The 25,149-nt window shown below is 40.9% G+C and overlaps 1 protein-coding gene across 7 annotated transcripts in view; it reads right to left on the minus strand.

Moving 5' to 3' along the window:
• LOC105064463 (uncharacterized) overlaps nt 1-25,149 on the minus strand; it is a 56,821-nt gene that overhangs the window by 3,638 nt on the left and 28,034 nt on the right. For 4 of the 7 annotated variants that reach the window (XM_074360273.1, XM_074360272.1, XM_074360274.1 and 1 more), the window contains 8 exons: nt 18,225-18,314; nt 16,825-16,972; nt 13,228-13,315; nt 10,125-10,211; nt 9,087-9,137; nt 2,489-4,668; nt 1,696-1,810; nt 1,360-1,533 (listed from right to left, as the gene is read on the minus strand). In XM_074360273.1, coding sequence (XP_074216374.1) covers nt 1,360-1,533; nt 1,696-1,810; nt 2,489-2,703 — 504 coding nt within the window. In that variant the 5' untranslated portion in view covers nt 2,704-4,668; nt 9,087-9,137; nt 10,125-10,211; ... (1 more) ...; nt 16,825-16,972; nt 18,225-18,314. Of the gene's footprint in view, nt 1-1,359; nt 1,534-1,695; nt 1,811-2,488; nt 4,669-6,291; nt 6,545-9,086; nt 9,138-10,124; nt 10,212-13,227; nt 13,316-16,824; nt 16,973-18,224; nt 18,315-25,149 lie in introns of all 7 variants that reach the window. The other 3 variants (XM_074360276.1, XM_074360278.1, XM_074360275.1) reach the window with 2 other exon arrangements.

Below are 25,149 nucleotides of genomic sequence, written 5' to 3' on the forward strand. Positions count from 1 at the left end.
GAATATACATAACTGAGTAAGAATATATATATAACTAAGAATGTATATATAACTGAATAAGGATATATATAACTGAATAAGAATATATAAATATAACTGAATCACTTTGCTGTACACCAGAAACTATCACAACACTGTAAATCAATTAGACTTTAATTTAAAAAAAAAACTGTCATCTTGATTATGCTAGAGCTCAGTGAATCTAACAGATATATTGCAAGAGTCCGTTACACAGCTTTAACCAAAAGAAGGCTCATGATTTCCTATTATTGCGATCAGAAAAACCCTGTTGACCTAATGACCTGGATGGGAACAAAAGGTGCAAAATCTTTAAAGGGTCCGACTCTACTTATTGAATCACTCACCACAAGCAAGTTTCTAAGACTGAGTGCCACTGAATGATCAGTGGTTAGAAAGGAAAAGGAGCTATTCTTCCAGGCAATAGATACTGCCAGTAATATTGCCAATAAACTCCTCAGTCACAGAGGAAGAGACGGGTAAAAGTCAGGCTAACATGGCTGGAAAGCAGAGCACTGAAAGCAGTAGCATCTATCAAACCCCCGCTCTTCCAGAGATGTCTTATTTTTGAGGTCTGTGAATTTACATGCATTACACGAATCCATTCAATAGTCCTTAACCAAGGCTTGTATCAGAATCTCAGGGAAGTATTTCTAAATACCTGCGTCTAGACCTGAGTACATTTATTCAATCAAAATCTTCAGGGGAGAGCCAGGAGAAAAAGCAGGAGGACCAGCTGCGCCATCACTTGCTCCCCACCTACAGCCACAGCCCCGCAGGGGAGCTGCACCAGGCTGAGCGTGGAAGACCCCAAGGTGAAGGTGTACGTGGAGGGCCACGTGGCCACCAGCACAAGCGAATGCCCCTTGGCTGTCAAACAGGACCTGACCTCACTTGCCCAGATTCGAGAACCTGGGATCCTGGGGTGCTCAGGGCCTGTGGCTTGCTGCCTCCCCTGCCCAGGTGCAGTCACCCAGCTCCCCCTGCTGGGTACTGGGTTCCTTCCTCCTCCCACCCATCCCCAGGCAGGCACCCAGCCCCTGCCATCACTTCACTCCCCGCAAGCCTTCATCTTCTGTAGGCTCTGAGCCTACCACCCACTCCCAGGCACTTCCTAATGGGAAGTTGTTCCTTCTGGGGTACAAGTGTGGCTGGGAGACAGAGCTCTGCCCTTTCTGTGGGCACTACCTCTAGCCTCTGGCCTTGGCTTTGGAGTTGTTTCCATGATAACAGGGCCTGATGTATTGTATTCAGTAAACATATTACTATAAATAAAACACCTATAGCTAGAAAAGACCCTGTATTTCAAATATCTTGTAAATAAAGTCAGTTGAGCTATACCTCGTTTATCGCCTCGATATTTGCATCATAGTGGAGCAGCTCTGCTGCAACTGATGTATTTCCAGCCAAGACGGCGTAATGCAGAGCAGTGTTTTGAAAGTCGTCCGCAAGATTTGGGTCAGCACCCTGTTCCAGCAGGATACTGACACACGCTTCTTTCCGGCATTGTACAGCCTGTTGGTATCGCAGCAAGAAACAGACTGTAAGTGCCAGGCATTCCAAGTTAACATTCCTCAAGTCCCAGCAGTTCATTATATTTAAAACAGGTAAATTCATTTTTATTCTAAGTAATTAAATCAAATCCATCTCACGTGGACACTGTTGGCTGCTACACACCTTGATGAGAGCTGTCTTGCCTTCCTTGTCACGAGCATTCAGATCACAACGCCACCCTATAAGGAGAGTCACCACTGGTGACTGGCCGCTGGTGCAGGCTAAGTGTAGGGCAGTCCTGTGAATGTAAGAGGACTGTTTAGGAAATTAGAGCATACTAGTTCAAAGATACAGTTACTCACGTAATTGTAAACATTCAACAGCATGCTATTCCTACCCCTTTAAAACTAACATTTAGTCTTCTTATCTTAGTTCTTTCTATGGGGAAAGAACAGTATTTATTAGCTCTTAGTACTCACCACATTAATGGAAGAACTACCTGTTTGAATAGAAAGGGCATGCCGTTGAGATTCAGCTCAGCTTGGGTCTGACTTCTACTTTAACACTGTCACTTATTAGCTCTCAATTAGCCTGTCTGTGCCTCAATTTCCTCATCAACAAAATGGGCATGAAGTAGTAGTTATCTTACAGGACCCCACTGTGATGCTTAAATGAAAAGCTATGCAAAATGTCTGGCAGTTCCTTGCACAAAATAACAGCTCAATAATTTTTAGGTAATATTATAATTGTTACCATTACTATTTTACAAAGACAACATTTCAATTCAGTAAAATGACAGTATATCTACTTTGCTGCTGCAAGGATGCGAGAGAACACTGTACTTCAATGATTCTAACATGCTCATTGTCTCACACTTCAACATCTCTGACATGGGAAGGCAATTTAAAATTCATGTCTTACAACCTTATTTGGCAGCTCCTCCCAGGCCCACCCCGCCCTGCCCCGCCGCTGTTACCTGTTGTTCCTGTCTCTGCTGTGCACGAAATTCTTCTTACGTAACAGCAACACCTCCACTGTGTCCAGATCGCCAAGATATGCGGCTTTGTGGAACTTCTTTAGTTCGTGCTTACGGATGGGATACCTAGGCACGGGGTGCTCAAGATCCCTGCGCTCTCTCTGACGGGCGCTGAAGCCCACCCAGCTCACAAACTTAGCGAGTCTCTTCTTCATTTGGCTTATCGCCTTCCGACACCGCTCACTTCCCTCCTGGCCTCTTGCCACCTCCCGATCTCAGCGCTGGCGCTACAGAAGAGCCACAGAGGTCTCGCTTCCACACCTTGGCTGCGAAGCTCAGCGGCTCGGAATGTTTCATCCGGAACAGTCGTAGCCTAGCAACAGCACTGACCCTCAACTGTCCCTCAACTGTCCCTCCAGAGCCAGTGTCCCTGTGAGTGCGCACAGAGGCCCAGAGGCCCGGTTCACACGTGGGAGCCTAATGCATTTCAAATCTCTCCAATTGCTTGTGGGCCATTTTGGATTCCTTTCAAATGTTGGTGCTAGGTGGCTGAGTGTTTTGGGACATTTCCAAAAGTGAGGCTTGCCCCTGAGAAAGTCATGTTTGTATGCAACTGTGGTTAGAGTGGGGTGGAACCAAAGGATGCTGAAGGCCTAGTCCCCCAGAGAGCTCCCCACCAAAAATCTCTATCTCCTTATCCCTCAGTTTATTCCTTTCCCCATCCCTCTGGGCCCCAGCCAGTCTCCAGGGAACTTAGCAGATGCAAACAGCAGAAAGCTGTTTTCATGGTTTCAGAGATTGTGGCAATATGTATCATTAAGTACAAACTTGAGAAACCAACACACACTCTCGATGAAATGAAAACATGTTTCCGCACGCCTGCTGACCCTGCTCTGTGGCTCAGCCTTATGTTTACACGCTTTCTTCTCTTTATTTTATTTTTTGCTTTTATTTCCACCAATTAAATCTTGAATCAATCCAAGGCTTATTTGGGAGCTTGGTATAACATTTGAGAACTTTTTAACCACATAACTATGAAAACACCACATCAGTTACTCAGCAAGGCCATGCTGCTGGCTGACCACTGGCAGGAGGAGTGGAAGGCAGGGCAGGCCTCTTCTTCCTGCCTAACTCCATCCTTCCTCCCTCAGCTGGCTAATTATGGTTTCTGGCCCTGCCAGGATCAAAACTGCAGGGGGCGGTAGAGTTCCTAAGTGGCTGACACTCCTGGGAGCTGGTCTTGAGGGGACTGGACCTGGCAAGTGTTTTGAAGCTGACTCTCTCAGGGGCATTTCTGTGCCCATACCTGCCCTCACCTGCAACTCCCCTGACCTAAGTGAATGTGGTGTTACTAATTTACCCTTTTAACCTATCTTTTCTATTAGCATACACTGTTATTTCCCTCATCTTAAAAAAAAAAGATGCGTTCACCCTCCAGCTGTGGCCCCATCTCTCTGCTCTCCGGCACACACGCCTCCTGCCCCTGCAAAGGAGCTGTTCCCATTCGCTTCCTCTGATTCCTCTCATTTTCCATCCAAGCAAGCATGTCCACTGACTGCAACTGCTCATGACAGGGTCACCCACCACCCACCAGTTGCTGACTCCACGGGGAACTCTGTCCTCTCCTTGCACGGCCCGGCAGCCACACTTCCCACCGCTGCTCTCCCCGACTTCCTCAAGCCCTTTCCTCACGGGGCTTCCCAGGCCTCAGGCTGCTCTGGTTTCCTCCCACGGCCCTGGCCGGTCTTCTCAGTCCCAGCCCCTGAATGCTGGCACACAGCACCCCTGAGGCTGTCTTCTGGCCTCTACTACTTTCTGCTGCTGCCCCCATCAGCCTTAGGGCTTTATGTATTCTCTAGAAGTTGACAACTTCCAAACTGCTATTTCCAATCTAGACCTCCCTCCTGTATTCCAGACTCAAATACCCATTGCCTCTCAACGTCATCTCTTGGAAGTCTAATAGGACTTCTCCTGGGCCGGCCCTCACCTGTCCTGCCCTCTCCTGTACCTGCCCTCACCTGGGCCTGCCCTCACCTGGGTCTGCCCTCGGGTTTGCCCACCCCTGGGCCTGCCCTCTTCTGGTCCTTCCCTCTCCTGGTCCTGCCCACTATCTCCCTGGCCTCCCCTCACATGGCCTGCCCTCTCCTGGGCCTGCCTCTCCTCGTCTAGCCCTCTCTCTCCTGGGGAAGTAAGCCAGAAAGAGAAAGAAAAATACCATATAAAATCACTCATATGTGGAGTCTTAAAAAAAAATATATATATATATATACACATATAAATACAAAACAGTAACAGACTCATAGACATAGAATACAAACTTGTGGTTGCCAAGGGGTGGGGTGTGGGAAGGGACAGACTAGTAGTTCAAAATTTGCAGATACTGACAGGCATATGCAGAATAGATAAACAAGAATATACTATATAGCACAGGGAAATATATACAAGATATTATGGTAGCTCAGAACAAAAAAGAATGTGACAATGAATATGTATGTTCATGTGTAGTGAAAAATTGTGCTCTACACTGGAAATTGACACATTGTAAACTGACTATAACTCAATAAAAAAATGTTAAAAAAAAACAGTGCTCCACTCAGACCTACGGTTACATGCTGATCTTTCAGGGACAAAGACTAGGTTGGAACCTAAATGTGCAGACTGGGAGAGAAAAGGGATTTCAACTACTCTGACCACTTCCTGTTGAATGAAACAGAGAAGCCAAGCCCTCACATTTCAAAGGGTGACAGGAAGTCAGGGGCCCGGTACGCCCTCTCCCACCTAGGCCTGGGTGGGAACAGTGGGCAGCCCCGGCCAGGGCCACAGGCAACAGTAGCCTCAGCTGTGCCCATCTGGACAGACAGACTGGCATGGCCCCACGGGCTCTGGGACTGCAAGCCCCATGGTGGCCATGGGGGTCATTACCATTCTGGGCCTCTGTGGCCTCTCTGAACTCACCCCTCCCCAATCCCATCTTTCAGGGAAGGATCTACAAACCCAGCCAGAGGGGATGCAAGACAGTGGGGCAGAGAAGAAAGTTCATTCCAGGCATCTCCCAGCCTCCCTGCAGCCCCACTCTCTGAACCTGAGCCCATGTCAGTGCAGAGACCCCTCCCACCTCTGCCTCCTCACATCAAGAGTGATCTATTCTTTGGAGGATGAGGGTGGGGTCAGACCTCAGTCTCTGGCTGTGACTTTGACATCCAACTGCCTCCTCTCTGCCCCACCCACCCTGCTGCCTGTCACATGGCCCCTCAGGTGCCCCTTCAGTCTCCCACCTGCACTCCTGCCAGGAAGCTCCCTTCCTCCCTTAACCCCTCCAGACTCTCCTGGAGCTAAAGCCTGGACCCACCTCTGCCTCCTGCCTTGGCCAGGCCGGCACTGTTACCCTCCCTCCATTTCAAGGTGAAGAAACTGAGGCTCAGACAGGGTCACAGTGAGGAGGCGGGAGTACCCACCCCTGAACTCACAGACTGACCCCAATCTCGTGACCCTGGGGTGACCTGCCCTGCTCAAGGAGAGGGTGCTGGCCGTGTGCCAACCGCTCACACCGGGAGGGGGGGCCCTCCTGGCCCGGGTGAGCGGGGATGCAGCAGAGCTGTCCTGGCCTCAGGAAGCCAGGACCGCCCACCCTGGACTCGCCCCCATGTGAACCCTGGGAAGTTCCTTCTGCCTCTAATTTCAGTTTCCCCATCCTTCCTAAAGCCCCTGGCTGGCCATCGCCCCATGCAGAGCTAGGCCAGCAGGTGGAGAAGGGAGACTGAAGTCTGCACCCCAGTGTCCACCCGGCCTCCTGGTGCCAGCACCTCTGCTCTGCTGTCCGTGCACATGCTGGCCTCCTGCCCACAGGGACTCGTTGCTTCTTGTTGCCTGGGCCCAGCAGTGACCCAAGGTCGGTCACTGTTCTGCAGTCCCCTCCTGGCGTCCTTCCTGACAGGTCTTCTAGGCACAGCAGGAGCTGGGCATGGGTGGCCTCCTGGTTAAGAAGGCACCATGAACATCTCCTTTCTTTTCTAATAGAAAGGCAGTGACTTCAAGAAAATGATACTTCCGGGTAATCTAGGAAATAAAAGATAAACCTTCACAAATCCTGTTCCTGGAGTCTCAAGATCCTGGTAAGTTGGGAAAAAAAAAGCTTGATAATAAACAATGAATTCAAACCCTAGTAGTACGCTACTTTACAGTATCATGTGCAAACATCTGACTTTCCAGTCTTGGAGTGGCCCATTTGGGACACTAAATGAACCAAGGTCACCATTTTTTTCCACTTTTTTATAGGTTGTTATGCACCTGAATTATGTGTATCCATGACACAGAAGGTAACATGAACATGTAAACAATAATAGTATACACCAGAAACTGACAAGTGTAACTATACACAAAATATTTAGAACAAAATGACAATGACACCACTACACACTAGCTTGTGGAACCTCAATAAAAATTCATAAGCTGAGAGTATCTAGTGAGTAAACAAGAAATACCAACTAAGCTATGATAAAACAAAGAAAAGTAGTACAGAAAAGAATGTCGTAGAAAGAAACGAGAGACAGAAGTTTTAAAAAATCCTCAATTCATCTCTGAAAAGATTAATAAAGTAGAATAATACTTTCCTACTAAGAAAAAACAGAAGCACACATAACATATTAACAGGTTAACACTTTAAGTCAGCCAGTTTATAAATCTCTGCCATCTTTGTCGCCTTCCTGTCTGCCCCTCACCCGCATGTTCAGACAAACTGTTCATGCTGTTACTTCTACCACCGTGTTCTCATACGCCCACTCCTTTCACCCCGGGGGCCCTTCCACACCTCGACTGCACTCCAGCAGCCGCCCCTTCGTTACACTGTCCAAATCTTGCCTTCCTCATTCCCTTTTATACCAATACTAGAGCTCTCTTCAACACAAAGCCAAACACATCAGTCTCACTCACAAAAGCCATCAAAGACGCCTATTTTTTTAAAAGCAGAATGTCAGCCAACCTCTGACCCTAAGTAAACACAGGAAACAGTCCGCTACACCTTCTCACCTCCCACTTCTGTATCACTGGGTCATCTCCTGCTCCGAGGGGACCAGCCAGGCGCTTTCACGATCATATTCCCCTCAGCCTACAGGACACTTCCCTTGCTTCTGCCTCTCAAATTCCTATTCATCATTCCAGTCTTAGTCACATCTTCCATGAAAGTACCTCTGATCCATCAGTTACAAATAATTCCCTAATTTCCCACAATCCTTTGCCACTCTTACTGTACCTCTTTTGTAAAACACAATTCTACCTGCATTAGAAGTTTTAATTTACATTATCTGTCTCCTTCAAGAGACTGCAGTTCTTTGGGTGATGACTGTGTTTTAGCCATCTGTGTGTAACCTTTAGGAACTAGGACAGTGTCCTGTAATAAGCAAATACTCCAGAACTCTAAAGTGTACAGTCAGAATTGGATCTGACAGTAAATGGTAATAACGAGACTATTACTGAGAAATTTATCTTCACTGGAATTCAACGAACTGACTTCTCCAGACATATTACCCACAAATCACTATAGTGATCTTGGGGAAGCATTCTTCCTACATTTTCCTCAATCTTTCATGTAATGTCTGCAGAAATTACTTTCATAACAATAAACTGAAAAATAAAAATGCAATAAATGCAACAAACCTAACAGCCAAATTGGCTGAACACATACTGACACTACAAAAATAGTAATTAAGGTTTAGCTGAATTAAATATGAAAAAGCCAACCAAGCGTTTATGGAAGTTCCAGAAACAAATAATCTACACAGAATTAGGGTAAAGGTATTTAAAGGAATGTGTTGGCTAAGGAGTCCAAGAAATGCGTCAGTGTGTTAAAAGGGTAAAACAATCCAAAAATCACCTACCAAGTGATTCTCTGAACCTCAGGAGGGCTATTTGAAAACATCAAGTCATAGGAAAACAATCCAATTCAAAAGCGGGCCAACGATTTTAATGGACATTTCTCCAAAGACGACATACAAATGGCCAGTAAGGCCAAGAAAAGATGCTCAGCATCACTAATCATTAGGGAAATGCCTATCAAAACTACACTGAGATGCTACCGCACGCCCACTAGGCTGGGCACAATCAAGAAAACAGACTACAACAAGGGTCAGTGAAGACGTAGAGCCTTGCAACCCTTTGTGCACCGCTGGCAAGAATGTAAAATGATACACCACTATGGAAAACGATATGGTGTTCCTTAAAAAATTTAAAAATAGAATTACCACTTAATCCAGCAATCCCACTTCTCAGTGTATACCCAGAAGAATTGAAAGCAGGGACTCAAAAAGATATTTGCACACTCATGTTCCTAACAGTATTATTCACAATAGTCAAAAGGTGGAAGCAACCCACGGATGGATGAATGAATGGATAAACAAAATGTGGTATATACATAAAATTGATTATTATTTAACCTTAAAAATGAATGAAATTCATTTACAAAAATGAACTTATTTACGAAACAGAAAAAGACACACAGACAGAAAACACATTTATGGTTGCCAAGGGGGAAAAGGGGTGGGAAGGGATAAACTGGGAGTCTGAGACTTGCAGATACTAACTACTCGATAAATAGAATAAATACCAAGATTCTTCTGTAGAGCACAGGGAGCTATATTCAGTATCTTGTAGTAATCTATAATGAAAAAGAATATGAAAAATAATCTATGTATATGCATGACTGAAACATTACGCTATATGCCAGAAACTGACACAATATTGTAAACTGGCTATCATTCCATTTAAAAAAAAAAAAAGGATGAAATTCTGACATGTGCCACAACATGGACCAATGTTGAAGATGTAATACTAAATGTAGTAACCTAGACAAAAAGGGACAAATGTGGCTTGACTCCACTTATACAAGATACATAGAATAATCAAATCTAGAAAGGAGAATGCTTAATGGGGCTGAGTCGGGAGGAGGGATGGGGAGTAACCGTCTAACGGGTACAGAGTTTCAGCTTGGGAAGCTGACATGGTACTGGAGATGGATGGTGGTGGATCGCACAACAATGTGAATGTACTTATTGCCACTGAACTGAATATTTAAAAATGGCTACAATAGTGAATTTTATGTTATGTATATTGTACCACAATTTTATAAAATCAGTAATTTTTTACTATCAAGTAATGTCATGGAAATTATATATCTGTGACAAAGACTTAAAATTCTAAACTGTCAAACTTTGCTGCATTGTGCTAAAATTATATAAATTCAACACAGAAAAACTGGCTACTACTTACTGACTAGAAGCCCACTTTGCTGTTGTTCAGCACATTATAATAATTTTTAGGGTGTTAGTAGGTACCTCATTTATAATAACCAAAACACAAGTACAAAAACATAGCCAAAAAATTCATCAGGATCAGTGAAAAGCACCTAAGTTCCTGTACAACGACCTCTCCTGACAATTAGCAGCACAAAATCACAACGGTTTCTTTCACTTCCTACTAGAAGCCCTTGAAAATAAAGACAAAATTGGGATCACTATTAAAGTGGATAAACAGTAATTATGCAGGTCAATGTAATTACTATTTAACAGATACAGTTATCATTCAACATTTTTTAAAACATGGGGTCCACGGAAAAACAAATTGTCAATTATACTCAAGAACTTACGTTCATCTTGATGTGTTCTCTCTGGAAGCTTGCTTTGCAGTCTCTAGGAGGTGAAAGGAACACTTCATCTCTCTCATCCACCAATATCTGAATTAACATATTTTAAAGATAAAACCCAAGAAACAACAAAGTTATTAAGAGTGATCTCTGTCATTTAGATGAGACTTGCTCTGTATACAGAAAGCATCACTAGTTGCACTTGAACAGATTCAAAATACCAAATTGTGCCCCACTTTCGCTTCCGTTGTGCCACCACAGTCAATCATGACATTCTTTAGGCAAAGAAATGAAGATTAGGATTAATCCAAACTTGCAGTAAGGGAATAAAATTCATACTGGGTTATGAGAAAGAGGGATGGGTGGGAATAAAAAGGACATGACAGGTCTATCGCGACAGCATAGTGCACAGCCTCGGGTGTGGCCTCTCCTCAACACGCAGCTGCAGGATCTCCTACTCTGCTGAATTCTGGATTCTTACACCCCCATAACTGATGTTCCAAAGGCTTAATACAAGCTGAAGCTGATCTTCATCTACCCCTTCTACCCAAATCTGCTCCTTTCCCTGAGGTTCCTCACAGGCTCATGTCAACCTGAAGTTCAGAGTCATCATTAATCCCCTCTCCTTCACCCCATACCACATTCAAATGATCAGTAAGTTCTCAAATCCACCTCCTCTCACTCCACGACCACTGCCATGCCCAGCTCACGTCCTCACTGAGTCACACCTGTACTACTGCAGTACCCCCCAAGTGCTCTCTGCTTCCGGTGTTCCCTCCTCCTTCTCCACCCTCCTCTCATAGATCCTCCTTGGGTCCACAGAGCAGTCTTTATGAAACATAGTATCACATCAGCTCCTTGTTTAAAAACCTTCAGTTGATTCTGTGTGAAATCATTACCAGTCCTAATTCTTTACAGCATGTCTTACAAAATCTTTCCAAATCTGGATCTAACTTCTGTCTCTAGCCTCACCTGCCTATACATGGACAGTTGTGCCCCTGAAGGGCTGCCGGTTCCTCTCCTACAAGCTCGTATTTCTTCACATCCATGTGCCTTTGCAAATGGCCATCTCACTCCCTGGGAGGACCTCCTGCTTCTCCACTCCCTATCCATGCCATAGGTACTTTTACTTACGCTTCAAAATTAGGTTCATGGTGTCATCTACACATAAATTACAAGGGAAAAAAGAGATGTCGGGGTAATGCAGAGACTAAAAGAGGGTAAGAGCCTACACAAATGCTCTGTGGAATAGTGTTCCTGGCCTGTTTCACAATCATACGGCTAGAAAAAAACAAGAAGCCAATAGGAACCATTTTTTTTTAATTAAAACTAGGACACCCCTAATCTGTTCCCAGCTAGGTGACAGTGTTTAAAAACTGATACGTAACACTTCACACCCACGACGATGGCTACCGTCAAGAAAACAGGAAACAACATGTGTTGGTGAGGATGTGGAGAAGCTGAAACCCTGGTGCACTGCCAGTGAGAATGTAAAGTGATGCAGCCATTATGCAAAATGGTACGGTGGTCCCTGAGACAATGAAAAATACAATTACCATTTAATCCAGCAGTATCATTTCTCAGTATATATCCCGAAAACTTGAAAGTAAGGACTCAAAAAGTATTTGCACACTCATGTTTGTAACAGCGTTATTCACACGAGTCAAAAGGTGGGAGCAACCCAAGTGTCCATGGATGGATGAACGTAAAAACTAAATGTGGTGTATACATAAAATGGAGTGTTACTTAGCTTTAAAAAATGAATGAAATTCTGTTATGTGCCACAACGTGGATAAATCTTGAAGATCTTATGGTTTAAGTGCAATAAGCAAGAAACAAAGAGGATAAATACTGGGGAGGGTATAGCCCAGTGGTAGAGCACACGCCTAGCGTACACAATGCCCTGGGTTCAATCGCCAGGACCTTCTCTAAAAATAAATAAATAAACAAACCTAATTACCTATCACCACCAAAAAAAAAAAAAAAAAAGACAAATACAAATACTGTTTGATTCCTCTTACACAAAGTATCTAGAGTAATCAAATGCATAGAGTCTAAAGTAGAACGGTGGTTGCCAGGGGCAGGGAAGAATGGGAGTAATTACCTAATGAGTTTGGGAAGTTCAAAAAGATCTGGAGATAAAAGGTGGTGATGGCTGCAGAACAATGTGAATGTACTTAATGCCACTGAAATGGTAATAAATTTTGTTATTTTACAATTGAATAGAAAAAAATTTTTGAAGAACTGATAGGACAAATTGTTGGTGAGAATGCAGAGCAACCACAACTCTCATACATCACTGGTGGAACGTGAAATGCCACAATCACTTTGGGAAAATGCCTGCTAATTGCTTACAAAACTGAACCGATGCCTACCCTGCGATATCCCAGCCCCACTCCTTGGCAGTAACTGCAGGGGAAGGAGAGCATTTCCGTACAAGCGTGGTCACAGCAACTGTGCTCGGAATAATCAGAAGCTGGAACTAACCCGGGTGTCAGTCACCAGGAGAACGGCGAAGCGGTGGTGTCTTCCTACAGTTAAACAGTGCGCAGCAGTAACAGGCACAAGGAGTGACACGTGCAGTGACAGAGATAAGCCTCAAAACCATTACGCTGAGTGAAAGGAGAATTCTACTAGAGTAGCTACTGAATGATTCCACTAATATGAATGAATAAAACAGGCAAAACTCATCCACAATGGAAAAAAAATCGGAAGTGTGGTTATCTCTGGGGGATGGAAGTGGGGACTGACTGTGAAGGGACTTCCTGGGTTGAAGGTGATGTTCTCTATTTTGTTGGGGACTAGGGTTACACAGATGTATGCATTTGTTAAAACTCAATAAATGCCACAATTAAAACTTGTGCATTGCATATGGTTATTTTACCTCCAAAAAATGCCACAAAGAAAGCAACTCTAGTTAATGACACGTGATAGAAATACTTACAGATAAAACGTACCCTGTCTGCAACTTACTTTGAGACATAAGAAATTAAGATGGAATGATGAAAACTTACAGTTTTATACATCAAATAAAAAAAGATGGGACTGATAAAATGGATAGGGGGCTAGACAGAAACATGACAAAGCACACAGAGTAAAATCTTACCTCTAGCATTGAAAAAGGCACCATGAATATCTCCTTTCTTTTCAAATAGTTAGGCAGTGACTTCTTGAAGCTGATACTTCTGAGTAATCTAGGAAAAAGGAAATGACAAACCTTCACAGATCTTTTTCATGGAGTCAGAAGATTCTATTCAGAATGAAAAAAACAACTCTGGATAATAAAAAATGAATTCAAACCCTAGAAGTATGTTACTTTACAGTATAACATGCAAATATTTGACTTTCTAGTCTTCGAGTGGCCCATTTGGGACTCTAACTGAACCAAGGTCATTCATTTTTTTCTACTTTTTATTTTAAAAGTTGTTTGTGAACCTGAATTATGCGCATCCATGACACAAAAGGTAACATGAATATATAAACAATAATAATACTTAGAACAAAATGACAATGAAACCACTACACATTCGCTTGTGGGATCTCAATAAAAATTCATAAACTAAGTTTCTAGGGAGTAAATGAGAAATAGCAATTAAGCTACGATAAAACAAAGAAAATAAGTACAGAAGAGAATGTCACAGAATCAACAGAGAAACAACAGAGGTTTTTAAAAATCCCCAGTTAGTCTTTGGAAAGACTAATATAGTAGAATAATACTTTCTTACTAAGGAAAAAGAGAAGCACAAATAACACATTAACAGGTTAACAGATCAAAGAAGGAAAATATGTGATCATCTCAATAAATAGAGAAAAAAATCATTTGATAAAATGCAGCACAGCACCCGTTCCTGACAAAAATAAAAACAATATAAAACACTCTAATCCAAACTGGGAATGGAACTTTTGTAATTTAATAAAAAAAAAAAAAAAAGCTGTAAAAATCCTACAATAAAAGCCGTATTTAATATAAAATGGTAGACACATTCACTTTTAAATCAGGAACGACAGTGCACACTGTCATTGCCTCTTTTCAGTAAAACCCCAGAGCTCCTAGACCTCTGACAGGAGACTGAAAAAAGCATAAGATTGGAAAGGAAAAAAACTACCATGGTTCTCACAAAATATTACGGTCATAATAAAAATCTACACTATTTGAATGAAAAAATACTTCAGCCTCGTTGCTAGATATAAAAAAACATGCTAAACTTAGTAACATGCACCAAAAGTAATCAGTAAAAAATGTCATTTCAAAAAATTTTCTTTAGAATGTTAACAAGAAGTTTAAGTATCTGGGAACAAATTTAAGAAAATACACAAGAGACAAGATGTTATATAAAGTGACAAAGCCTCACCAAAGGGCACAAAGGGCATTTTTAAAAGGCAACCGTGGGGCTGGATGTGAAAACAATACCATAAAATGTCAATTCTCCTGGAATGAATCTATAAATTCAATGCATTTCTTCATCAAAATCCTAGAAAATGTATTATTTATAAAGGTATGTGACAATGTGATTCCTAAACTGATATGAAATAGTAAGAGGCCAAGAACAGCCAAAGGGTTTCAAAGAAAAAGAATGACGAGGGAAGAATTTTCTTTCAACTAGTAAATCTTATTCTAAAGCTGTTTTCATTAAAATCTGTGGTATTAGTATAAGGAAAGAAAAATGACCAAAAAAGAACAGAATCCGCAGAAACATCTACGTGTATTTGGGAGTTTGGTGTATGGCATTAAAAATAAGGGAAGAAAGGACAAAATGACACGTGGATCATCAGTCATCCACATGGAAAAAATATATAAATCCCTCTCTTGGTCTGTTTACAAAAATAAATTCCAGATAAAATGTAAAAAACCAAACTATAAAACTCATATAAGAGGATATCCTTTATGCCATTAAAGTAGGAATGGAAATAAAAGTCACACACACAAAAACTTAACTTTAAAGGAAAATACTGATAATTAAAATGGAAATCACTGAAAACGAATTTAAAAAATATGCCATAACAGCATGGAAGGAGGCACCTCCAACATAAAAGAGCGCTTAGCATCAGAAACCCAGAAATAACAAGAACTTTGAAAAATCAGTGCAAAGGGCAAATCCTTACTAGGAAAACGGGCCAGTGATGTGAACAGATAGTTCAGGGACAAGAAAACCCAGTGTCATTGAACACATGGAAAGCGACGAAGTGTCATGAGTGATCAATGAGAACCATCAGAACTGGCAGAAATTAAAGTCTAAAACAACAAGGCTACGTGTCATGCTCCATCAAATAAAAAAAGACGTAAGACGTCTAAATATTAGGAACATGCAAGGATGTGAAAAAACAGCAAACTAAAAACACGGATGAGGAGGATGGAAACAACTAAGAAATCAACTTGGCAAAAACCAGTGGAATTAAGCTACTCTACTGTCCAAAGAATCCCACTTCCGGGGATATTAAGGCACATTACTTAGAGAAACCTCACCTGAGTACCTAGGAGATATGCACAAAGATGTCCCATGGAGCAGTTTGTAACGGCCAAGGACTGCAGACAATCGGAACGTCCACGAATAGGGAAATACATGAACTGTGGCCGGTCAGTAGACTGCTTTTATTTATTTACTTTTTTTATTGAAGTATAGTCAGTGTACAATGTTGTGGTCAGTCAATAGACTACTGTATAAAGGTTAAAATGAATGAACTAGATCTATACATATAAAGATAGATAAAAATTAATAAAAAACAATTTGCATTTGGATACATACAGTATATCATTATACAAATTTTTAAAATATATAAAACTGTATCTTGTGTTCCTTAGGTAAATGCACATATAGGGAAAATTAAAAACATGGATGGGAAGGAGAAACTGCCCAACTTCACGTGGGTGATAAGCTCAGGGGGACATAACAGGTAATGGGTGCTTTATTTCTAAAACAAACAACAAAACAACAAAGATAGAAGCCAGTACAGCAGAGTGTTCACATTTATAAAATTGGGTTGGTGGGTATACATGTACCTGATGTTCTGTACATTTCTATACATTTGAAATATTTCATAATTAAAATTTTTTAAGTGTGTCGGCAGTTCAGGAGGTGGATGTGGAAAACGCAGGTTACCGTTTCAGGAGTACTAACAGCAGAGGAAAGGAGACCTGATGGAGGCTTAAAAACAAATTTTAAACAGGGAATGTGCTACCTCTTCTCCTAGACTAGAGTTCATGTGTATATGCGTATACACACAGGTATGCGCGCGTGTGCGCACACATTCATTTTCATTTGGAAACAGGAGAATACGAGGAAAAGAGGATCCAGGCAACACCTGCGCTAAGGCTCCTGGCTGCCATTCAGCCTGTAGGTCCCGGCACAGCAGGACCATGTGACATCAGTGCCTGCAAGTTAGAGTGTGTTTTGTTCTTAGTATTTTTATGGTATTCCTTTTTCTACATTTATCAAGTTGGCTATAATGGCTGTGAACCTTGACTAATAACAATGATGGACACATGCTGTTTCTGATTTTACTGGAATAAACAAAGAAGAACTTTATCACAGCAATGGAGCCCATGCACCATGGAGTCAGACTGTCTGGGTTTAATCTCAGGTGCTAGCACTTACCAGGTATAAACTTAAGCAGATAATTTAATATGAGTCTCCCTTTACTCATTTATACAATGGTGAATGATTAGGGAAGTTGACTCTTGCCTCCTCTACACCATTGGTCTCACCTGAATGCTTTCTTCCAGGCGGCAGCACTCAAGGCCTGGCAGCATCTCTATAACCCGGTTGGGGCTGAACGGACACAACAGCTCAGTGAACTGCTCTGCGACACACGGAGACGTTTGCAGCAATTCTTGATTTACAACGACATCTTCTCTAAAACAAAAAGCATTATGTAATCACATCTATAATTAAAGCTACAGGTAAAAAGTACGTTACCAAGACTGCTTTTTGGCCAGGTAAAACTGCAAATTACATCAGAGACCTTCTAAAGCACGGTATTTCTCATTTAAGTGGAAAAACAATCTTCAGTAACAATATTCAGCGGTGGCGTCTCTAAGTCATACTCACACTACAGGGCTAACTTTCTATAAATTGAATCTAATGGTATAGTTCCCTTGCATAAAACACTTAGTAATTCTCCAGCACACAGAAGATTCAGTATATTATTTCTTAGCTTTACATATTAAATTGTTCACTGTAAGCCCCCAAACCCTATTTTCCAGTCTCTATACTTCTAACTTCTCCCCCCAACATATTTATAGCTTCATCTTCTGCTATCGCCCCCACGTCATCCTCTGAAAATGCATGACGCTTTGTGCCTTTAAGTCTCTGCACACCCAGGACCCTTTATCTAGAACTCCTGCCCAATTCTCTGCCTAGACAACTGATACCAATTATTTAAGCCCAGTTCGTGCGTATCTAGGAACTCCTGTCTGACTCTCTCACACAGTCGATCCCTCTCTCCTCTTGTTCCTGCAGCACTTTTTTACTATGTCTGGTGTAGAGCTTTTAACACTGTACTGTGCTTATACAAGTGCTTCTCAGCTCCTATGAAAAAATTAAAGAAAACAATGTACACTTATCTGTGCCCCCCAGAGACTACCATACTGTGGGAGGTGGGGGGTGGGGGGCACAGTAGTGGGAAAATGAAGCGTGTCAGTGAATGAACTCCGCATCTCTGTCTCTTATGCCAGCTGCCTCCCACTCTGCTGTGGTTTCCATCCTGTGTACGTGTCTCCTACTACTATTACTGCCACGTGGGGACCCTGGGTTGTGCTACGTGTCCCTGTCACCGTCCTGTTCCCTATCTCTACCACTCAGTGGCCATAAAGGTAGTGAGCAAAGCACTCTCCTAGCAATGCCGTGGTGGTGACGAGTGGAATACTAGCTGCATGATACATACAGTACTTCCAACTGAGCATCTCAGTATTCAATATTAATACAGCTATATTCCAATTAAGATTTTCCAAGAAAAATTCTAGTCATCATTAACACAATGTGAGGATGACAGAAGTCTGAATAAATTACATGAAACCCAAAGAGAATACCGTTGCAGCTACTACAGCAGAAGATATGGGGGGGGGGCCTCTGTGGTTATGATGTCTAGGGTGAGTGCAAAATTTACCTGAAGTTTTTTAAGGACTGTTTCAATCTGTTTAGAAAAGTGAGTAGCAACCAGCTCTGCAGCTTTACCAGGCTTCAGGGACACAAGTTCCTGGAATGAAAGGCAAAGATGAAATGATCTTTAACATTAAATTTAAATAGAATTTCCACAGATGTGAAGCATGATCACCTCCTTCAAAATTTTCATGGGCTTCTACACTGCCTTTCAGGAGACCTCAACACAGGGCCTCAATTTTAATTAAAGGCATATTTAGCAAAATTTTAAAAGTACCATGTGAAAAACCTGATTTTGATATAAAAGGTATAATTCAGAATTCTTAGAAAATGAAAGCACTAAACATTCAGGACTTAGGTGATGACACCTACAGGATGAAAAGGAAAAAACACCTCCCCAAACTCCCCTCAGGGAATTTCATCCTTGATCTTAGAGCCCTAACTTTAAACAAATGAAAAAAAGGAATATAGCTGCAATTTCTCTGGCTAAGAATTCTGAAATTTTACTTCTGATGCCTGGTGGATTTTGAAATCAAAAGTGTCTTAAGAAAGGAACTTAAGGTCGTAACTCTAAGAGGTTGACCGCTCCTCCTAAGGCCAATTTCTGTTGAATCTAAGACCTCCAATCTGCCCTCTCTTTGAACCTTCCTCAGTACCACTGGCTCTTCTTTTCTTCTTGAAACTCTTTTCGTGCTTGGTTTCTGTGACCCTGTTACACCTTTTCAATTGCATATTCTATTGCTAAAATGCAAAGATTGGCTACAGATCAACATATTATATTACCAAATAAAAATAAGTTATTATGACTGCGAAACTTATGATATATCTAGTAATTTTATGGCAGTATTTGTAGATGAATAATAATTAGCTGATAGAAATAACTAGTTTATACCACTTTATACATCTCAAAACAGAGAAGGTAGTATCACAAATAAAGAAAATGTTACTACTGATCTTCAGACATTAAGAAGAAACTATTATGAATTAATGTTGAGAATCTGAATGGGTAAATTCCTGGAAAAGTATAATTTACTAAGCTGATGTAAGAAATGGAAAAGCTGCGCTGATTTTTAACCACTAAAGAAGTTGAATAAATAGTCAAAAATCTTCCCATATGGAACACTCTAGGCCCAAATAGCTTCACTCTAAGTCCTAGCAATCATTTAAGGAAGAACTATTCCCAACATTAAATCTCATAAAGAACAGAAAAGAGGGAAACTTCCTCAGCTCACTGTATAAGGCTAACAAAATTCTGATACCTAAACCCAACAGAAGATAAGAAAGAAAAGGAAAATCACAGATCAATCTTATCGTGAACACTGATACAAACAAACATCCTAAATAAAAACAAAACACAAAATGTATAAAAAGGATAATATACTAGGATCAAGTTACGGTTATCCAGAGTTCAAGGGTGCTTTAACAACAATAAAATTTATAACGACAACATAACGCCATTTGCAGCAAAATGGATGCTCCTGGAGAATGTCATTCTAAGTGAAGTAAGCCAGAAAGAGAAAGAAAAATACCATATGAGATCGCTCATATGTGGAATCTAAAACACAAAAACAAAAACAAACAAACAAAAACAAAGCGTAAATACAGGACAGAAATAGACTCATAGACAGAGAATACAGACTTGTGGTTGCCAGGGGGGTGGAGGGTGGGAAGGGATAGACTGGGATTTCAAAATTGTAGAATAGATAAACAAGATTACACTGTATAGCACAGGGAAATATACACAAAATGTTATGATAATTCAGAGAAAAAAATGAGACAATGAGTGTGTATATGTCCATGAATGACTGAAAAATTGTGAACACTGGAATTTGACACATTGTAAAATGATTATGAATCAATAAAAAATGTTTAAAAAAATTTATAACGAAAATATAAGGGAGAAAAGGTAATGAAATTTATTCTTGAGAAAAACTGTTAGCATACTAGAAATAAAAGCCTTCCATAAAAATTTTATAGTAAATATTGCACACATTAGAAATAAAAAATTTTTAATTATTAACAATAGCACTACTGTGCTAAAAAAATATACAGTTGTGACAGTAAACCTAACAATCTAGAGATGAAAAATCTCTACAGAGAAAACTTAAAAACTTTATAGAAAGACAACTGAATAAAGGGTTATGCCAAATGGTCACTAAAAAGAAGACTCATGATGTAAAGATGTCAATTTAAACTGACATTGAATGACGGATTCAGTGCAACCCCTATTAGAATCAGAAGGTTAAAAAAGTTTTGCGGTGCAATTTGACAAGTTGATTCTAAAGTGTATTTGGATGTATCAAAGGTCAAGAATAGTCAATATTCTCTTAAAGATATCAATAAAGTAACAATATTTAGGACAGTGTGGTACTGATGTAGAGACGAAGATCAATCAAACAGAAAAGGGCCCAGAAAAACAGACCAAGCATATAGACCCTTGCTACACTCATGGTAAGGCCACACTGCTGAGCATGGGGAAAGGCAACCTTTCAAAATAACTGCTGCTGGGGGAGCTAGGCATCCATATTTTTTTAAAATTAGATGACTCTCCACCTCAAACCATATACAAAAACTGCTTTCAGATGGATGTAAGATTTAAAGATGGAAAAAAAAAACTTCTAGATAATAATAAAGGAGTACTTTTCCTTTGATATGGAAAGAAAAAATTATTTTGACTACTTGAGGAAAAAAAGTTTTTATTAAAAAGAACCATAGAAAAAAGCCAGAGAGAATATTTACAACAGGTATCACTGACAAAAAGACTTAACATCCAGCTACATAAAGAACTCCTACAGATCAGTTAAGACAAGAGACATTCCACCAGAAAAATGAGCAGAAGAATTGAACAAGCACAGAAAGGAAATTTAAATGGCCAACAAACATAACAAGGCTACCAATCTCATGAATAATTAAGAATACATAAACTTAAAAGATAATGAAATATTACACATACACTAGATTGACAAAATTTTAAAATCCAGCAAGAATACACAGCTAATGGCACGGGGAGGAGGGTTGCCCTGGGGAAGCCTTTGGATTTGCCCCAGTCTTCCCTATCTCCCCAACACCTGGCTTGTGGGCACCCTTTGCTGTCCCTGGTGGCAGGACACATATTTCCCAGTTTACTTACTGGAGGTTGGTGAGATGGGGTCAGCTGGTACTGGTCAGGTGACCCCCGCCCCCCCGTGGCAGCAGAGGCCACCCCCAAGCCAGGCCGCAAGGGAGACTGGAGCAAATAGGCCAGCTTCTCCAAGGCAGGACCCCTCCCCCAGCTGCCCCCTGCTCCCTGACTACACCACACCCACCTCCTGGGAGCTGGCTGACCTGGGGACCTGCCTAGAGTGAACCTGGGGTAGCAGAGGCCGCTCCCAGGCCAGGCCAGGCCAGGCAACAGGGAGATGGGAGCAAATGACTGGCTTGGAAGGGGCAGCCCCCCTCCTCCCGTCGCTGCTGCCTCCGCTGCTACAATCCTCCCAGCCCCCTGACTGCACTGAGCCCATGGTATTACCAAAGTGGGTCCAGAGGGAACATATCTCAACATAGTAAAAGCTATTTGTAACACACCTATAGCCAGCATAATACTCTACGGTGAAAAGCTGAAAGCCTTTCCACTAAAATCTGGAACAAGACAAGGATGCTCACTCTCACCAGCTCTATTCAGTACAGTATCAAAAATCCTAGAATAGCAATTAGACAACAAAAAGAAAGAAAAGGGATCCAAGTTGGAAGACAAGAGGTAAAATTGTCATTCTATGCGGATGACATGGTACTATACACAGAAAACCCTAAAGGCTCCGCACGAAAACTGTAAGAGCTACTGAAAGAATTCAGCAAGGTAGCAGGACACAGCATCAACATACAGAAATGAGTGGCATTTCTCTACACGAAAGTAATAATCCCTTTTAAAACCACCCAAAAACATAAAATACGTAGGAATAAATCTGACCAAGGAAGTGAAACACATCTGCAAAGGCCTACAAAACACTGACTAAGGAAATTAGAAAGGACTTAAAGAAATGGAAATATATCCCATGTTCTTGCATTGGAAGAATTAATATTGCTAAAATGGCCATACTACCCAAAGCAATCTACAGATTTAATCAGATTAATATCAAATTACCCAGGACATTTTTCACAGAATTAGAACAAATCATCCTAAAATTTATATGGAATAATAAAAGATTCAGAATTACCAAAGCATTATGGAAGAAAAAGAATGAAGCTGGAGGAATAACCCTCCCAGACTGCACACAATACTACAGAGCTACAATCAAAACAGCATGGTATTCATACAAAAACAGACATACGGATCAATGGAACCGAATGGAGAGCCCAAAAGTAAACCCACAAACTTCTGGTCAATTAATCTTTGACAAAGGAGGCAAGAATATACAATGGAGTAAAGACAGTCTCTTCAACAAACGGTGTAGGGAAAACTGGACAGCTGCATGCAAATCAATGAAGTTAGACTACTCCCTCACACCATACACAAATATAAATTCAAAAATGGCTAAAAGACTTAAACATATAGACAAGATACTATAAACCTCTTAGAAAAAAACATAGGCAAAACATTACCTCATGTATATCTCAGCAACATTCTCCTATGGCAGTCTACCCAAGCAATAGAAAACAAACAAAAAAAAGCAAAAATAAGCAAATAGGACCTAACTAAACTTATAAGCTTTTGCATACCAAAGGAAACTATAAGCAAAACAAAACGACAATCTACAGAATGGGAGAAAATAATTATAAATAATTCAACTGGCAAAGCCTAAATTTCCAGAATATATAAACAGCTCATAAAACTTAATAACAAAACACAAACAGCCCAATCCAAAAATGGGCACAAGACCTAAACAAGCAATTCTCCAAGGAAGAACTACAAATGATCAATAGACACATGAAAAAATGCTTAATATCACTAATTATCATAGAAATGCAAATCAAAACTACAAAACCCCAGTCCAAACAGCCATCATGCAAAAGTTCATGAATGATAAATGCTGGAGAGGGTGTGGAGAAAAGGGAACCCTCTTATACTGCTGCTGGGAATGCAGTTTGGTGTAACCATTATGGAAAACAGTATGGAAATTCCTCAAAACACTAAAAATAGACTTACCCTGTGATCCAACAATCCCACTTCTGGGTATATATCTGGACAGAACTCCAGTGCGAAAAGATACCTGCACCCCAGTATTCATAACCCCACTATAATATAACAGCCAAGACATGGAAGCAACCTGAATGAAGCAACAGATGACTGCATAAAGAAATCGTGGTATATTTATACAATAGACTACTACTCTGCCATAAAAAAGGATAAAATGATGCCATTTGCAGCAACATGAATGGACCCAGAGATCATTATTCTAAATGAACTGAGCCAGAAAGAGAAAGAAAACTATCATGATATCACTTATATGTGCAACTTAAAAAAAAAAAAAAAACACTATGAGCTCATCTACAAAACATGAACAGACTTGAAGACTTAGTAAACAATCTAATGGTTACCAGGGAAATGGGGTGGGAAGGGAGATTTAAAAATGTTTGCCACTATGTGTAAAAGGAGATTTTTTTTTTTAATTTCTTCTGTATAGCACAGAAACCTATGTTCAATACCTGGTAATACCTAAAATGGAAAAGTCGCTACAGCCACCAACTGAGGAAGAAAGAGAAGAAGATGTAGTTATCCTGGGATACAGCCCAGTCCTGGGAAAAACTCATGCACCCCAATGTTCACAGCAGCACTATTTACGATAGCCAAGATACGGAAACAACCCAATTGTCTGTCAACAGATGACTGGATAAGGAACATGTACATATACACAACGGAACACTACTCAAACACAAAAGAAGAAAAAAACAATGCCACTTGCAGCAATACGGATGGATCTGAAGACTGTCATTCTAAGTGAAATGGGCCAGAAAGAGGAAAAAAAAAAAAAAGCCATATGACATCACTCATATGAGGAATCTAAAAAATAGTAACAGTAATAATAAGGCCACAAATGGACTTAATTATCATTTTGACTTCTTGAATATGTGTAAGCACATCGGACTGTCCATGATTAGATCACCACATTCTGTTGATTCTTACTTTGTAGTTGGCTTTATTCCTTTAATAACTATGTAAGTTTGAAAATCTAACCTCTTCCTAACAATGATAAATAGTACATGTACGTAAACTAAAAAATAGTGCAGTATAGCATATGTACGTATCTACATGCAATATAATGTGTACGTGTGGTTGAACTGTAGCAATTCTACCTAATAAAACTGGAAAAGGGGGTGGGGGGGAAACAGACATACAGAACAATGGAACAGAATAGAGCGCCCAGAATTAAACCCACAAACTTCTGGTCAATCAATCTTCAACGAAGAACACGCAGTGAGTAAAGACAGTCTCTTCAGCAAAAGATGTAGCAAAAATTGGACAGCTGCATGTAAATCAATGAAGTCAGGCTACTCCCTCAGACCATACACAGAAATAAATTCAAAGTGGCTTAAAGACTTAAACATGCAGACAAGACACTATAAATCTCTTAGAAGAAAACCAAAGGCAAAACATTACCTGGCATAAGCTCTCAGCCATGTTCTCCTAGGGCAGTCTACCCAAGCAACAGAAATAAAAGCAAAAATAAAGAAGCAAACAGGACCTAACTGAACTTACAAGCTTTTGCACAGCAAAGGAAACCATAAGCAAAGCAAAATGACAACCTACAGGATGGAAGAAAATATCTGTAAATGATTCGACTGACAAAAGGCTTAATTTCCAGAATATATTAAAAGCTCATAAAACTTAGTAACAAAAAACAAACAACTCAATCCAAAAATGGGCAGAAAACCTGAACAAGCATTTCTCCAATGAAGACCACAAATGGCCAACGGGCACACAAAAAAATGCTCGAGTATCGCTAATTATCAGAGAA

This window comes from Camelus bactrianus, unplaced genomic scaffold (assembly GCF_048773025.1).
Source record: "Camelus bactrianus isolate YW-2024 breed Bactrian camel unplaced genomic scaffold, ASM4877302v1 HiC_scaffold_43, whole genome shotgun sequence".
NCBI lineage: Eukaryota > Metazoa > Chordata > Mammalia > Artiodactyla > Camelidae > Camelus > Camelus bactrianus.